At 53.9% G+C, this 15,379-nt stretch overlaps 2 protein-coding genes across 6 annotated transcripts in view; one reads left to right on the top strand and one right to left on the bottom strand.

Moving 5' to 3' along the window:
- DHX30 (DExH-box helicase 30) overlaps nt 1–8,454 on the top strand; it is a 36,274-nt gene extending 27,820 nt beyond the window's left edge. For 4 of the 5 annotated variants that reach the window (XM_062603939.1, XM_062603940.1, XM_062603936.1 and 1 more), the window contains 10 exons: nt 613–717; nt 1,795–1,970; nt 2,887–3,093; nt 3,480–3,561; nt 4,066–4,259; nt 4,342–4,501; nt 4,804–4,961; nt 5,435–5,538; nt 5,651–5,790; nt 6,497–8,454. In XM_062603939.1, coding sequence (XP_062459923.1) covers nt 613–717; nt 1,795–1,970; nt 2,887–3,093; nt 3,480–3,561; nt 4,066–4,259; nt 4,342–4,501; nt 4,804–4,961; nt 5,435–5,538; nt 5,651–5,790; nt 6,497–6,732 — 1,562 coding nt within the window. In that variant the 3' untranslated portion in view covers nt 6,733–8,454. The remainder of the gene's footprint in view (nt 1–612; nt 718–1,794; nt 1,971–2,886; nt 3,094–3,479; nt 3,562–4,065; nt 4,260–4,341; nt 4,502–4,803; nt 4,962–5,434; nt 5,539–5,650; nt 5,791–6,496) is intronic. The other variant, XR_009961826.1, reaches the window with a different exon arrangement.
- A 5,605-nt stretch (nt 8,455–14,059) lies between these two features.
- Nucleotides 14,060–15,379, bottom strand: part of MAP4 (microtubule associated protein 4) — a 71,357-nt gene continuing 70,037 nt past the window's right edge. The window contains exons 20-21 of the mRNA XM_062603933.1: nt 14,493–14,670; nt 14,060–14,199 (exon numbers count right to left, since the gene is read on the bottom strand). Coding sequence (XP_062459917.1) covers nt 14,195–14,199; nt 14,493–14,670 — 183 coding nt within the window. The 3' untranslated portion in view covers nt 14,060–14,194. The remainder of the gene's footprint in view (nt 14,200–14,492; nt 14,671–15,379) is intronic.

The following is a 15,379-nucleotide window of genomic DNA, read 5'->3' as shown; positions in this document are numbered from 1 at the left end:
AATATCCAGTCTAAACCTCCCCTGGCGCAGCTTGAGGCAATTACCTTTTGTCCTGTCAGTTGTTACTTGGGAGAAGAGACCAACCCTCACCTCACTACAACCTCAGGTAGTTGTAGAGAGCAATAAGGTCCCCCTTGAGCCGTCTCCAGGCTAAACAGCCCCAGTTTCCTCAGCCATTCCTCACAAGCCTTGTGCTCCAGACCCTTCACCAGCTTTGTTGCTCTCTCTGGATCTGCTCTAGCACCCCAGTGTCTCTGTTGTCGTGAGGGGCACAGAACTGAGCACAGTATTCAAGGTGTGGCCTCACCAGTGCCGAATACAAAGGGATTGTTAATTCTCTAGTCCTGCTGGCCATACTATTTCTGATACAGGTCAGGATGCTGTCATTCGTTCATGCTGAGGATAATGCAGGTTTCCTTAGAGATCAGCTGGTTGGGAGCATTACAGAGCAAGGCCCTTCTTTTCTTTGGGTTTCTTGGGCTAAAGGTTGCTGTGAACTTAGGCAAATAGTGGGTGTCTCTTTCATGCAGCAGAAGCTGTTTCTGTGTCTGCAGCTGCGGAAGAGCACTTGGATTTCTAGGTTGCTTTTCCTTAACTCTTGCTCTATTTCAGGTGGGATCCTCTGCTTCCTCCCTGGCTGGCAGGAAATCAAAGGAGTGCAGCAGCGCCTGCTTGAGATGCTTGGGTCTCAGAACAGCCGGTACCTTGTCTTGCCAGGTGAGATCGCAGGGCCAGACCTTTCCTCCCCAGCATTGAGGAGAATGGAGAGGCCAGTTGACTTGATGAACCCCTTCAAATGTTGAACTCTGTTGCAGAGCGAGCTTGTATGCTCTGGTGTATGTACCTGTTGTGTAATTGTGCATGTCAAGCACAAGTAGCTGCTCCTAGCAGAGGCCATCCAAACCTGTATGTGATCAAAGAAACCAGATTCCTGTTTGCCTCCAGCAATTCAGAATTAGGCAAGGAGGAAACTGCCAAATTCTGTCTTGCTGTAGCTGCATGCTGAGCCTACAAAGATCATCAAGACCTGTTCTGTGGGATGGAGATGTACTCTGTAGGTCAGCTTAGGTTAGTGAATTCGTTATCTTGGGAGGAAAATTTTAAACCAAAAGGCAGTATTACTCTGCAAGGCTATAAGAATTCGGCGTTGGTTTCTTTAGGTTTTGTGTTCCCTTTTCAATGTCAGATGAGGCCAGCCAGGAGCACAGCTTTGAGCAGCTCAGTTGCCAGTAAATGCAGGTGTTCTTTAGTGAAAACTCATGTGTTCTTGTGTTCTCCTGCTGTTCCCTGTGGCTGCTGGGAATTTCTTCTCATCACTGATCGCTAATAGGGCAGATGTGTGATGTAGAATAGTTACAGGCCCTCGCTGCTAACTGTTCTTGATCAAGTGAAACCAAGTGGTTATAGGATACCCCACTCCCTTGCCCCTAGGTGTTTTGAAAAGGGGTAGCTGCAGGATGGGAGTGGGCCTTCTGGCTGGGGCCCAGGGATGTTCTGGTGGTGCTGTTGGCGTCTCTTGGATGGGAAGTGACTGGGGCTACTGCTGATGTTGAGCCATATTTTGCAGCAGCTGAAATGGAGCTTTCCCAAATGATGTGTGCCAGATTTTTCTGGGGCCTGGCTGACAGGAAACTGCTGACAGTGAATATTTACAAGTGGTGTCCCCATTTCTATCCCGTATTTCTAGAAGTGGGAGGTAACGGTACAAGAAGGCAGAGATTCTCAGCCCTTGTACCTTGGCCTTGTACTGCAAAGCAGCACAGCAGAGCAAGACTGACTAGTTTTATTTCCTAGTGCACTCCAACATCCCCATGATGGACCAGCAAAACATCTTCCAGAGGCCTCCGCCTGGTGTCAGGAAGATTGTCCTGGCTACCAACATCGCCGAGACCTCCATCACCATCAATGACATTGTCCATGTGGTGGACAGTGGCACACACAAGGAGGAACGCTATGATCTAAAGACCAAGGTACTGCTGCTTTCTTGCTTCTGGAATGTACTGGAGCTAAGTGGCTGTTTTCAGAGCAACATTTGAGATGCCATTAATGGGATGATAGAGCTGCTTCCCATTAGGAACCTGAAGCACTGTTGCTGTGTCCCTATTTGAGGAATAGTGTTTGACTCATCGTTCAGAGAACACTTTGCCTTTACTAAGCTCCCTGCCAGGCTCCCCACTGACTTCTGCTAAGCAGGCAAAAGTCTGTTGTCTTCAAAGAAATCGAAGGCAAATCCTGCACCCATCCAATCTCTCTGTTGCACTGTAGATTTCCCTTTGCTTTCTGTCTTTTTCTATGATTTCATTATAAACCTCTCTAGCCAAAGCAGGCCAGCTCTGACCTATTTAGATGCTGCTCTTGTTTGAAGCTGTCTTGACCCCCCATGCTTGTTAGTCAGCGTTAAGAGGGGGAAGTATGCTGCTCTCAGGCCATGTTTCTGGTGGTGCTGGGTCCTGCATTCTGGCTCTACACTGCTGCCCTTCCCCTCCCCATGCTAGAGCATCTTGTGACATAGCTGGGTGGCAGTTCACACCTTCAACACCAGTTCTAGTTTAAACCCAACCCTCTTATTTTTGCCCACTTTTAACCCAGTTCATTGCAGCCCCTGCAGTGCCTGTGCTGGAGGCAGCAGGACTGGTGTGCAGGGACCATGCTTTGCAGGGTATGTCTCAGTGTGAGGAGCCCCTGGTGAGTTCTGTGGTGTGATGTGGAGCCAAGGCAGGTGTCCAGCAGATGGCATCAGGGTCTCATCCATGCACTGAGCAGTTCAGGCCTTCACACTGCTGCCTGCTAGAGAGTCTGCTAGAGGCCTGCAGCCTGGATGGAAAGCTGCATTTAAAGAAGACAGAGAGCTATGGGAGCATTCATGCCTAATCCCTCTTCCCCTAGGTGTCCTGCCTGGAAACAGTGTGGGTGTCCAAGTCAAATGTGGTGCAGAGGCGAGGGCGTGCTGGTCGCTGTCAGTCAGGATTTGCCTATCACCTCTTCCCACGCAGCCGCCTTGACAAGATGCCAACTTATCAGGTTCCAGAGATCCTGCGCACCCCCCTGGAGAACCTGGTGGTTCAGGCCAAGATCCACATGCCAGAGAAAACAGTAAGCACAGTACCTGCCTGCAGGACTGCAGCCGAGTGAACCAGCAGTCTGCCTGGTGCCAGTTCAAGACGTGATTTGACCACAGACATGAGTAGGAAAACCCCACAGTGCTGATGACTAGTTCTTGCTTTCCTGAATGCTCTCAGTGGTGTCTAGGGAAGTTACAACCAGGAAATGTATAGATTACTTAGATTACAGAGTATGTCTAAAAGAAAGACTCTGCAAGAAATGAGGGCTGAGCTCATATCCCTGTAGGCAAACAAAGAGGGAACCGTTGCAGTCTGGGGCCCTGGGGCAGGCCAGTGGGCTCCTGAGGGCTCTCCCATGCTCCTGTGTGGGAAACATGCCCTTTTTTTTTCTTTCCCCTTCCCCCTGCTGTGTTGTAGGCAGTTGAATTTCTCTCCAAAGCTCTGGACAGCCCTGACATCAAAGCTGTGGATGAAGCAGTGATCTTGCTGCAGGAGATCGGTGAGCTAAGGCTGTGTCCTGGTGTGGGTGTGATGAAAACATGTTTGCTGTCTAAATACGGGAAGTGGGAGCTGGCACAGGATCCTGTAGGACAGACTGGGCAGGACTGTCCCTAGACAGGGATGGCAGCTGATAGGGACTTCCCAAACCACACACATTGTGGTGCTATCTTATTTCCCACGCTGCTCTGCTCAAGAAGTGGTGAGAACTTCCCAAGGTTTAAAAATAGAAAAGAGGGGAATGACAGGGAAGGCAGGACCGTTGTGATCCGGAGTTCATAGCTTGGCTCTTGTTGATTGTCATCTGGCCTCAGGTCAGTTAGACCTGGGAGGTTCCGGGTGCTTACTGCTGTCACTTACACCGTATCCCTCTTCTGGAGGTTATGCCAGATCTTCCAAGCCCACTAGATGGGGTCGGGGTCTCCTGGCTCCCCCAAGCCACTGACTACCACTTTGTCTCCACTTGGAGCTGAGGGATAAGCCGTCATGGGTGGCTCTATTGCAGGAGTGCTGGACCAGCGAGAAGCCCTCACCACCTTGGGCAAGCGCCTTGCCCAGATCTCCACAGATCCTCGGCTGGCAAAGGCCATTGTTTTGGCATCCATCTACCGTTGCCTCCACCCCCTGCTCGTCATCGTTTCCTGCCTCACCCGGGACCCCTTCAGCAGCAGCCTGCAAAACCGTGCCGAGGTGGACAAGGTGAGGAGCTCCTCCTAGCGGAAGATGGGAAGTGGGCAGGGAAGGGGCTGCTGCTTGGCTGACACACATTTCTGTCTCCCAGGCCAAGGCTGTTCTGAGCCGGGAGAGTGGGAGTGATCACCTCGCGTTTGTCAGGGCTGTGGCAGGCTGGGAGGAGGTGCTGAGGCGTAGAGACAGTCGTGCCAGGGATAACTACCTCCAGGACTACTACCTGTATGGCCCCAGCCTTCGCTTCATCAATGGTGAGTCTCAGAGACCTGCATCTCCCTTTTGTCCCCTGTAAAGGCTGAAGCATTGGTGAAGAACATGATGCAGAAATGGGGTAGACGGGGGGGAGGCTGTTGGAATGGGTGCAGGTTCTGACTTTGGCACTTGGGAGCGCAGATGTGACCCTGTGTGCTGGAGAGGCCGCAGCCAGGACATGTCTTCTGTCTGAGGCTGAGCTTCTGAACCCAGAGCTGGTGCTGCCCTGCTGAGGTTATTTCATTCAGTGGGGTGAAGGATAGGGTGAGTCTCATTCCTTGGGGCTGTCTCCTCCCTATAGGCCTTGTCAAGCAGTTCTCTGAGAACCTCTATGAAGCCTTTCTGGTGTCGTCCCCATCTGATTGTACCATGCCATCTTCTGTATGTAACCAGTACAGTGAAGAGGAAGAACTTGTCAAGGGAGTCCTCATGGCTGGGCTCTACCCCAACCTCATTCAGGTACTACTTCCCCACTCTGCCCTCACTCTCCTGGGCTTGCTGGTCACTGCAGGCAACATGGGGAAGCATGAGGATGCCAGAGGTTCTTGCGGTCTCTTGGAAACATGTCCTAGGCGCACTGTCTGCTTGTGCTTGTGCTGCTGCTCCAGTGCTCTCCCTGGACCACTCCTCATGAGGAGTGGCCACCCCAGTTTGCACAGGCCTGGGCTTGGCCTCCTGCAGCTTGTCCTGGGAGCTGTTGAGATGGCATCTTCCTCCTCCTGTTTGCTGCCCCTTGCCTGGCATTTGGTCATTGCCAGGTCTGGTCATCCCCATACATGTTCTCTGCTAACACAGCAGAGCTTTGGGAAGTAGAGGAACATACTTGCCCATACAGACATGCTGGAGACACAGTAGTGTGGGAAGCCAGTCCGGCTGCTGATGTGCAGTGCCTGCTGGTTCTGCAGGTAATGGAGATGCTCTTCTCATTTCAGGTGAGACAAGGCAAAGTGACTCGTCAGGGGAAATTCAAACCCAACAGTTATGCGTATCGGACAAAGGCTGGCACCGTTCTGCTCCACAAGTCAACAATCAACAGGTGGGTGATTGGGGTGTGCCTGTGACCATGGAGAGCCACTCCACCCCCCCACCACCCAACATCTGTGTGAGAACCAGAGTCCCACACCTGATGACGCTGTTCCCCTGTGCAGGGAGGCGTCCAAGCTGTACAGCCGCTGGCTAACGTACTTCATGGCAGTGAAGTCCAATGGTGGGGTGTTTGTGCGGGACTCCTCCCAGGTCCACCCGCTGGCCGTGCTGCTCATGACTGACACAGATATCCATGTCCGAGGTGAGTGCTGGAGCAGCCACGGGGCTGAGGCATCCACCTACACAGCCTCTTGCACCACTGCAGGGTCCTTATGCCATGCCTGACCCCCCCAGGCACCCCACTCCTACAGCTGTGCCACAGCCTGAGGGGATGCAAGGTGGCCACCCCCCAGCTACTTCCCTTGGCCAACCATCTTCCCCTGCTTTCTAAGTCTCTTGCTTTGTACTAGGTATTGTGTAGTGGGGCCACAAAGGTGACAATTTGCAAGCTGTTCTCAGCTGTAGCTCCCCAGAGCAACAAGGAAACCAAACTGTAGGCAGGCTGAACAAGCAGGCTTGTGCCTGAAGGTTCATCCATGGGGAATGAGAAGTGGAGCTGACCTACAGCCATAGCTGGTGTGTGGGGAGGAGTAAGCCCTTCTCCGCGTGGATGTGTAGCTTTAGCCTGTGGGGTTTTGGCAGTGCTGCAGTGGGTTTGTGGCCCTCAGGCTCAAATGGGCTGTGCAGTCAGTTGCCTCCTGAAGCAAAAGGAGGATCCCAGTCTGAGGGCGTAGTGTGCTGCTTGGCTTTTGTGTGACCTGGTTGGCCCAGTTGAGTCCCCGGACTCTGGGATAAAATCAGTGGGGGAGGACCCGCACTGGTCGTGGTGGAGAGGGCCGAGCATCCAGCACAAGCTGAACGTGTCCACGCCATTCATGCTTCTGATCTGCTCTCTTCTTCCCACTAAGATGATGGCTGGCGAGCAACAGTCTCCCTGACAGACAGTGATCTCCTGGTGCTGGAGGGAGACTCCTACACCATCCGCCTCCTGCGTGATTTCCGTGTGTCGCTCTCCAAGATGGTGGAGACGTGTCTGTGCTATGAGATGGCAGCCATCCCTGGGGACCTGCACCACCAGCACAGCCAGCTGCTCGACATCCTGGTGGATCTGCTCAAAGGCCCTCCCGGCAGCTTTGGTGCTTAGGCAGATCTGGAGGATTGTGTGGGGACTTGTAATTTGTATAAAGATGTTCACAAATGTTTATTTAAATAAAGTTCTATTTATCCCTTGTGAAGTCATCTCTCTCCATCCTAGAAGATTAATGTTGTCTGAATCTCCTGCTGTCGGCTCTGTGCATGGTCAACGCATAGGAAGAGCCAGCGCTGTACCGCCTGGAATGGACTGGGAGTGCCAGCGGACCCTGATGTGAGCTTCGTGGACACCCACCTCCTCCGCCCTGCACTGCGTCAGTCCCTGACCTGGGAAGTGAGGACACGGCAGCTGCGGCCGTCCTCTGCCCCATCCCCACGGGGCCGGGCCGCAGCGGCGCCGGTGCCACGGCTGCTCCCGCCTCAGGAGACAGTGTCTTGGCTGGCAGCTGTGCCTGGGACTGGCACCAGAGCCAGGCAAGAGCGTGGACCCAGCAGCTACGGTGCAGTGTGGAGATTGCCATCGTTTTCACTGTCCCCAGGGGACGTCGAAGGAGAGGAAGCCCTGATGGCACCGAACGGACGTGACATTCCACGTGGTACCTCGGAGCCTTGCAGCAGGGCCCTGCCACCCCACAGCAGTCGTGGCGTTACGAGTGTGAGATGTGACCTGTCCTTCCTGACCTGCCTGTACTTTCTGTCCTCTTGCGTTGTTTTTATGTTATTTTAATTTCTTGTTCTCCCTATGTCCAGGAGGCCGGATCCCTGTAACTTGTGCGACACAGGACGCCATGGTAGATGCCTGTGAGCGCGCTCTCCTGCAGGAAGCCAGGAGCAAAGGCACAAAATCCTTTTGTTTTCTATGAACAGGGACCATACTTCCATGGAACGAAGATTGTGACAGGCGCAGCATTAAGTAAGAAAGGTGGAGTTTAATCCCAGTTTGCCTTGGATTCCCTGTCAGCCGAAGATGGTGACCTACCTCACAGGGCTGTTGTGAGGCTTTGTGCTTGCTCGTAATGCATGTGGCAGAGGAAGGTGTACTTCACACTCGCGGGGCCAGTGCCGTGGTGTAGCAGGGGGGAAGCGGGGCAGGGGATGGCTGTGGCTCTCCCCGACAGCTGAGCGCAAAGGCCTGAGGTCATTTGTTTTTATTCACCATTTCTTACGCTCTTTGTATTGGAAATAAAGGCCACCAAGGGCAGCGCTCTGCTGGGAAAGGGAAGCGGCAGGAATCCCTCAGCAGAGTGCGGGTGAGAAGCTGTTTCTACGCGTGGGAAGGGCAGTGAAGGGTCTCCAGCCTGGCACCTGCCTCCCTTTGGGGATCTACATTGGGTTCTCCCAGTTGTTCTCTATTAGGATTTAATTTACTTGTAATGGGTTTCAGTGGAGCTGCGGCCTCAGCCTTTGGAGTGGTGGGGCTGGTACAGGACCCCATGGCTCTGGGATGAAGAGCAGCAGGGGTCCTGCAGCCCGAGTTCATGCAGAACTTGTCATCTTCATTTCACTTGCTTGAGGTTGTCACTATTATTTGACCAGTGTTTGTTTCTTTTGGCCTGTGTAATGGGCGCTAGGGGTTTCTCTTCCAGCAGGTTTAAAAAAAAAAGACAAAAAAAGACACAAAAAAAAGAAAAAAAAAAGAAAAAAAAAAGAAGACCAAGCTATTGTCTAAATGGTTCAGAACTAGTGTGATATTGGGATACTTCAGTGGCTGTTATGTGATACTGGATCTTTTTACAACATAGATTAAAGACAATAAAAAGGGATAGAGTAGTAACTGCCTCTGTCCTCTTCTTTCTTCCCGTGGAGTTTTTGGCTCTGCTGCTGGGGGATGTCATAGTGCTGCCAGGGAAAGCCCTCAGGAGCCCGGGGAGGGGCCTAGGCTATCCCTGAGCCTGTCCTGGTGCTGCTGGTGCCGCAGCCGTGCCGGGCGGGGCTTTAGAGCTGGGGAGGTTCTGGGTGCAGGGACAACGCAGCCTCCCGGGCAGCACGGTCAAAACCCTGTTCAAGGCAGCGCTGTTTGCAGCCTTCCTGTGCACAAGCCCTTAGCCTGGCTAGAAAACCTTTAGAAGAGGGTGTGGAGGCTCTGGCTGGAAGAGGACAGTGGCCCCCCCGGGGCCCTCTCCTCATCAGCTGTGCCCATGCCCTTGTGCTTGCCCTGGAGCTGGGCTTGGCCACTGCTCAAAGGGGAACCAGGTGGGATGGGGAGAAGGAAGAAACCCCCAGGTCATGCCAATGAGAACTGGGTGCACCTCCGAGCCCTGGCTGGAGGAGCAAAGTGGAGTCAGGGGGATCTCCCAGTGGCTGAAAGCATCAGCGCTGACCCCCTTCCTTCACAACTTAGCTCTATGGCTTCTTCTGCCATCAGGCAGCCCCTGCCCGGCCTTCCTGACCCGCACACAAACTCACGCCCAAGCTTAGAGGGAACATCTAGAAGCTTTATTTCAACCCTTTACAATAGTCAGAATCACAACATCAAGTCAGGAAATGTTGCTAAGGAGACGACGGCCGTACTGCCCCTCGCAGGAGGGTGAAAGAGAAAGGCAGAAGCAAACCAGTCTGAATTAACCCCATAGCAGGAGGGCCTCTGCCCCGGCCCTCTCCCCAGCTCCCAAAGCTGTCTCAGGCCTCACACCATGCACCGGCACAAGAGTGCACTCACCGCCCCGAGGAGATGGGGCCGCTGCAGAGCAATCCTGACACAAAACAGTAAGAACACATCACATTTAGAGCACACTTCACACACTGCTCACTCCTCACTACAGCCCGGTGAGGTAAAAGGAGTATCATCCCCACCTTGCGGATGGGGAAACTGAGGCAGAGAGGTTCCCAAGACCCCAGAGGGAGCCAAGAGCCAGGATCAGCCCCAAGCCCTTGTCTCCAGCCCTACTGTCCTCTCAGTCCACCCACCCCTCCCCACGGCCATTTCCCCCACTACGTCATTACTCGCTGTACCTATGTTATGGGGTAATCAAAGGTGCAGGCAATGCTGAATGCTGGGGTGGGACAAGAACAAAGGGTGCAAGACCAGAGGCTGGTGCCTGATCTCTAGCCACCGGCTGGTGGCCAGCGAGACTCGTGGGAGGGAGAGCCGGAAGGCAAACGCTTACCGGAGCTGGAGTTCAGGTGGGGAGGAGGAAGGAGAGCCGGAGCACGCCTGCTGCTATTGCTGCTGCCTCGCATCGCAGCTTTCCGCCGGCTCGCAGCCTGCCCTGCGCCGGGAGGGCTTTTGGTGCTATTTTCCCCAAGCCTGGAGGCTGCCACTCGGCCTTTAGCAGGGCCAGCACTGAACAGCTTAGGATGGGCTCAGCCATCCCCCCCGTCCACACGCGGGGAGGACACAGGAGCCCTGGTCACCCCAAGGCTGTCACCGACATCAAGCTCCTGCCACACTCCAAGAGAACTAGAGCTTCTGCCCGAACACAAACAGAAGGAGCCCCACTCACACCCCGATGCTACGCGGGGGACAATGGCGAGGGTCAGCATAGGAAACTACATTCGGTTTGCGGTCAGGATGCTGACCCAAGGGCGCTCCTGCTCCTGTGGCCTCAAGCACACAAACTTGGCTACCTGAATGTACTTTGACAGTGTAACAAGCCCCAGAGTAACTGTGGAGACACCGGGAACCCGCAACCAGGATGGCCGCGGTGACGCCTCCTGCCTGCCCAAGACGGAGAGCAGCTCACACCCAGCCCTCCCTGCTGCGTTCTCTTCACTTCAGCAGCTCAGCCACTACCAAGCCAACGCTCTCCCTGACCCTAAGCTTAGCAAAGGGCTCAAGCGCTGGCCGCAGTGCCCCATCCAGCAGGGCCCTGACTCAGCTCACCAAAGACCTCAGCCTGCCTGTCCATGCCAGACCCTCCCCTCTCTCCTCCTCCTGCCTCCCCCAGAGCAGCATCAGGCCAAGCGCAGCTGCAGGAGCCGCAGGGGCAGCACAGGACAGCAACGTGTACATTCAAGTGGATCTAATTCAGACCACAGCTCTTTTTATCCAGGAGAATTTGCTCCCTCTATCCCTAGATTAAGCCAACATCAAATTCAGCTCCTTCTCTGGCTCCGCCCAGCCAGCAGCTTCCCTGCAATCCTCAGTTAAGGTCTCAGCACAAACCAGCTCACTCCCACGTCTCCCACATTAGGCAACTAAAGCTGTTTTCCCCACACATGAATCTCTTCCCGGGCTAGCAATATGTACAGCCGTTTCCTTAAAATGAAATAAAAACCCCAATAAAACAGTATGAAACCTGAAGACGCTGTCCTAAAAAAACCACAGCCAAGGAGTGGATCTGGATTTGTTCGTCAGCTACACACAGGCACAACAAGTGTTAGAGAAAGTGGCACAGAAGCACAGGGCAGCCGGTTGGTGCTCGGCTGAACTGTGTCAGAGTCTGGGAAGGGTTGTGCATGCTCAGAGATGGGCCTGAGAGCATTGCCCGGGACTGAGGAGCAGCCAAGACAGCAGATAAAAGCAACGCAGGGGGAGAAGGTGGCGCTGCTGTCCCTCTGCAGCAGGCTCGGTGTTTGCATTTTCTGCTTTCGCAATCTCAGAAGACAACAGGTAACACTGCCACTTGCCTTCCTCCTGCCACCCCTGAGCTCTGACCAGGACCTGGCTGCCTCCCTCCGCGCGGCCATCTCACCCCAGGGCATCAGCGCAAGCGGAACGCGACATCTCGGCTTTGACCTCCTCGAACCACCACCGCTGCCAGACTGCGCTGTCCCTGCCTCAAGCCACTCAAGTGGTCCCTGGCCACTGCCACCTCCTCTGCCCAGCCGGTGAGCCTGGGGTCAGCTTCACCTGCTGCCAGCCTGCGTTTGCTGCTCACAAGCAGGGAAGCGTGGCTCCAGGCACAGCTTTGCCAGCACCGCATCCTCACAATGGGCACCAGACCCTCTAGCTGGCGCCTGCCCTAGCCCCGAGTGGATCGGCGTTATTGCTTGGGGAAGCACAGCCCCTGCTGAGGGAGGGGATCGGTCTTCACCTCGGTCCCTCTCCTCCAAACTTCCCCTCAATTCAAGTGTTGGAAAAAAACAATACAAAACCAAACCCAAGACTGACAAAATCAAGCTGGTGTTTAGAATTTAGCAGTAAGAGAAAGAAGGAAGCGTCAGCAAAGGGCAGTGATATATACCGGAGGGCAGCATGCAGGTGAACGGGTGGTCGGAGGCAGCAGCACCCCCACGGGACTTGGCCGGAGGGTTTCAAAGCGTCCCGACACAGCTCTGCTCTCTTGAGGAATGAGGTTTCCAGCCTCGGCCCCTGCCCCAGCTCCAGCCCTTCTCACTGAAGAGCCGGGCCTGCAACAGGGGCCAGGTTAGTGCTGGCCAAGGCCACACGCCACAACACGCCACAACACGAGGGCAGGGAGAGAGCAGCTCGGCAGCTGTCCCCGGTTTGGGATTAAAGGGATGTGGGATGGAGGGGAGGAGTGCAGTGGGGAGGAACAGGAGGAGGAAGAGGAAGGGAAGCACTGGGAGTTTTCCAGGGTATATATAACCGCCCCTTTGAGGTGCAAATCTGCATTGCTTATTTAAATTTGTATTCAGAGGAAAAAAGCACTTACGAAACTAGCAGACGACTTTGATGCAAACTAGTACATTTTAATGCCATTTTATTAGAAATCATGCAAACTTTAATATAAAAAATACAAGTGCAATAAGAATCTTTTTGTGTAAATACAGATTCCGGGTTATCGTGTCGTTGTCGGCTTCCCACAGAAATATTCCCCCAAGCACGAGAAGCTGCCGGCTTCCCTCTGTCTCCTCCTTGGACAGCCCCCCCTTAGCGCATGTCTGGTTCAGTTCACTTTGATCCCAGTGTTTTGTTATTCCGCCTTTTTTTCTGGTTGCTGCTTTTTTTTTTCTTTAAATTAATTTGTCCACCCAAGAACACTCCTGTTTTCTTTTTTTTTTTTCCTCTTTTGTTCTTCTTGGTTTTAATGTATTTACATTTCTTTAGTGTCATTTGCAACATGAAACGAGGAGCTCACACCTCCACGAGTAGGTCAATCTCCTTAGTCCTAGTCAGAGCTGCAACTCCCTGGCACTAAAACCTGCCTCCCCTGCCCCAGCGAGGGCTCTGCTCCCTCCCAGCCCCCTGCACACCCCGGGGTGCATCATCCCAGGGGAAAGGGGGCCTTTCCCTTCTTCCCCACCTCGGCCTCGCCCTGCACAGCCGGACAACACGGTCACCCACCCATCGGCCTCTGCTAACACACCACACGTGCGCACCACAGACCCGCTTCGGCCTTGGAACTCCAGGCCTGCGTTAACCTGCAACTCCACCGTGAAAGCAGCCTCCTGCCTCTCCTCTGACCTTAGGCCCTAGCCAGAAAAAGCTCAATCCCAGGGCTGTGGCTGAGAACGTGAATAAATAAAACCGTCTTCACCCTCCTAACACGTCCTGGGCCTACAAGAGGTTTTACCAGCATCAAGCCAACACGTCTCGTTGCAGTCAACACAGGCTGCATCTGATCTGTTACAGCAAGTTCTCTGTTAACACGTTCTCGAGCCTTTCACTTCAGACATGGCTTAAGCCCATGAGTTTGCTCCATCGTTTTAAAATATTAAAAGAAAAAAAAAAACCCAAGAAAGCAAAAAACCAAACCCAAAACAACCAACAACAAAATTGTTACAATTGCTGGATATGTCAATAAGAAGCCAGCACTGCAGCAGCGGTTAATGTCTCTACTGTCCTACGGTTAGGAAAAGAAGGAAAGAGAAAAGGAAACTTAGCAGGGGCTTGTAGCACAATAAATCATCAACACATCGTCACAAAGAATAAAAGGTTAAAGTCAACAGTTAAAACAGCCTAAACGTGTGTGTATCATATATATCATCATCATCAAACAGGATCAGCAGAAACTGAAGCGGCAGGGAGGGAAAGGTGGGTTCTTGTCTTGTTTAAAAATAAAGACAGAAAGAAAGGTCACAGCTTATCCCTGTTAACTCTGGCCTGGCTTCAGCCACCAGCAGCACAGGCACGCTTCTACCCAGCCACTAAGACACAGCCTGGAGGTCAACTAGATGCCCGTTCCTGCCACACAACACTAACACTCACACCAGCATCCCCCTGAAAGCAGAAGGGATGAGGCATGGAGGGGGAGGAAGCCCCTTCCAGCCAGAAAAGGACCACTGGAGCCCAACACGCTTGGCCAGGGGCAAGCCTCCAGGATGCTTGGAAGAGTCATTGTGGCTGAAAAGGGACGCCTGCCCTGCTAAACGCTGTCCCCTTCCCACCTAAAGCCAGGGGCAGGGTTAAGAGAGCCAAGCTGTGTTACTCTGGGGAGAGGGCAGGGGACAGGGCTGGGAGGGGTCACAAGCCTTGCTGAGAAAGCGCTGCAAGGGGAGCTGGCTGTTGCAGCGGTGACAAGGAGGCGACTGAGCCCAGGCTCTCGCTGATGGATGTGCTACGCCAGGGGGAAGTGCTGCTGGAAAGGTTGGGGGGTTTGGAGACGACGATTTCCGCTCCGTGGTCTGTTCGAGCCTTGGCCTTCTCACGGAACGTCAGCTTGTGAGATTCAATCTGCAGTGACACAAGGGCAGGTGAGAAGGGGAAGGGGAAGGAGAAGGAAAGAAGGGGACAGGAGGGGAATGGAAGACGATACCATAATGTCATCATTAGATGCCTGGAAAATAAAAGGCAATTTTCTGAATTAAAAAAAAGGCAAATCAACCCTACAGACATCGATATAAACAGTTCAAGGTTCAGCTTTACAGCGGTGTGACCAGTGCCCGGGGGGCGGCTGCTCTGCCCTGCTGCAGTGCTCTCCCCATCCCACCCGGCAGCGTGTGTAGAGAGAAGGCACAGGCACTTACTTGTTTCTTGTATCTGAGTCTCGAAGCTCTGAATTTCCCTTTGGTCACCACCACTGAGGGCAGTGGGCACTGCCGGCCCTACGCCATTCTCCCGCATCTCACTGCCTGCCTGGGCCGCTGTCACCTCTCCGTTCTGAGGGGCTGGCGGGAGCTGCTCTGGCTCCGCGCTCCCCTCAGCCTACAATGAGACAACGGGGTGGGGAGGACGACAGGGACGAGTCAATAGAAGATGGGGATGTGGGAAGGGGGGGTGATGTGCGGGTTCCCGGAGCCCCCTCCACCCTCCCCAGTTGCCGAGGCACAGGCAGGGATGGGGGGGGGGGGGGGGGGTAGGGGGGTGTTTGGAAGCGGGAAGCAGCCCCTCCGCTCCCCGGGAAGCCACCATCCTGACCAGCTCTGCAGCTCTTCACAGCATTTTGCTCCTTGCCAGCTCATCCAAGCATGGCCACCGTGTCCCTGACCACAGGGGCCAGAGCAAGGCACCCTCTCCCCAAACACACGCCTGTAACGCCCTGGTGACAGAGCACAACCATGGCAAATGCAGACCAAGGTACGTTGACCGGACTAAAGCAGAATGCTACAGGGTCAAAAGCAAGCAGGTGGTTTGGGCACACTGCAGTGGAGCAGCCTCTATTATTTGGGGACACACTGGGGGACCCAAAGAATACATAGTGGATCCCAAAACTGGAAGTCCAAACTGTTTGCACAAAGGACAGCATCTTCACTTGATGCTGGACTATGAACTGGGAGCAGAGTCTTTAGAGAAGATCCTGTCCTGCTCTGTGCTCCCAGAGCTGGTCATCCCACCTGGAGTCACCAACTTCTAGCCTTGGAGAAGAGCTAAGCCCTACTGCCATTAGAGAGGAGACTACTATGCTGGTGGGAGC

The sequence above is a fragment of the Pezoporus occidentalis genome, unplaced genomic scaffold, assembly GCF_034315485.1.
Source record: "Pezoporus occidentalis ecotype Australia unplaced genomic scaffold, CSIRO_AGI_Poc_V1 ctg82, whole genome shotgun sequence".
NCBI lineage: Eukaryota > Metazoa > Chordata > Aves > Psittaciformes > Psittacidae > Pezoporus > Pezoporus occidentalis.
The sequence above is the reverse complement of the archived record's forward strand: the minus strand, read 5'-3'. Positions and strand labels throughout refer to the sequence as shown.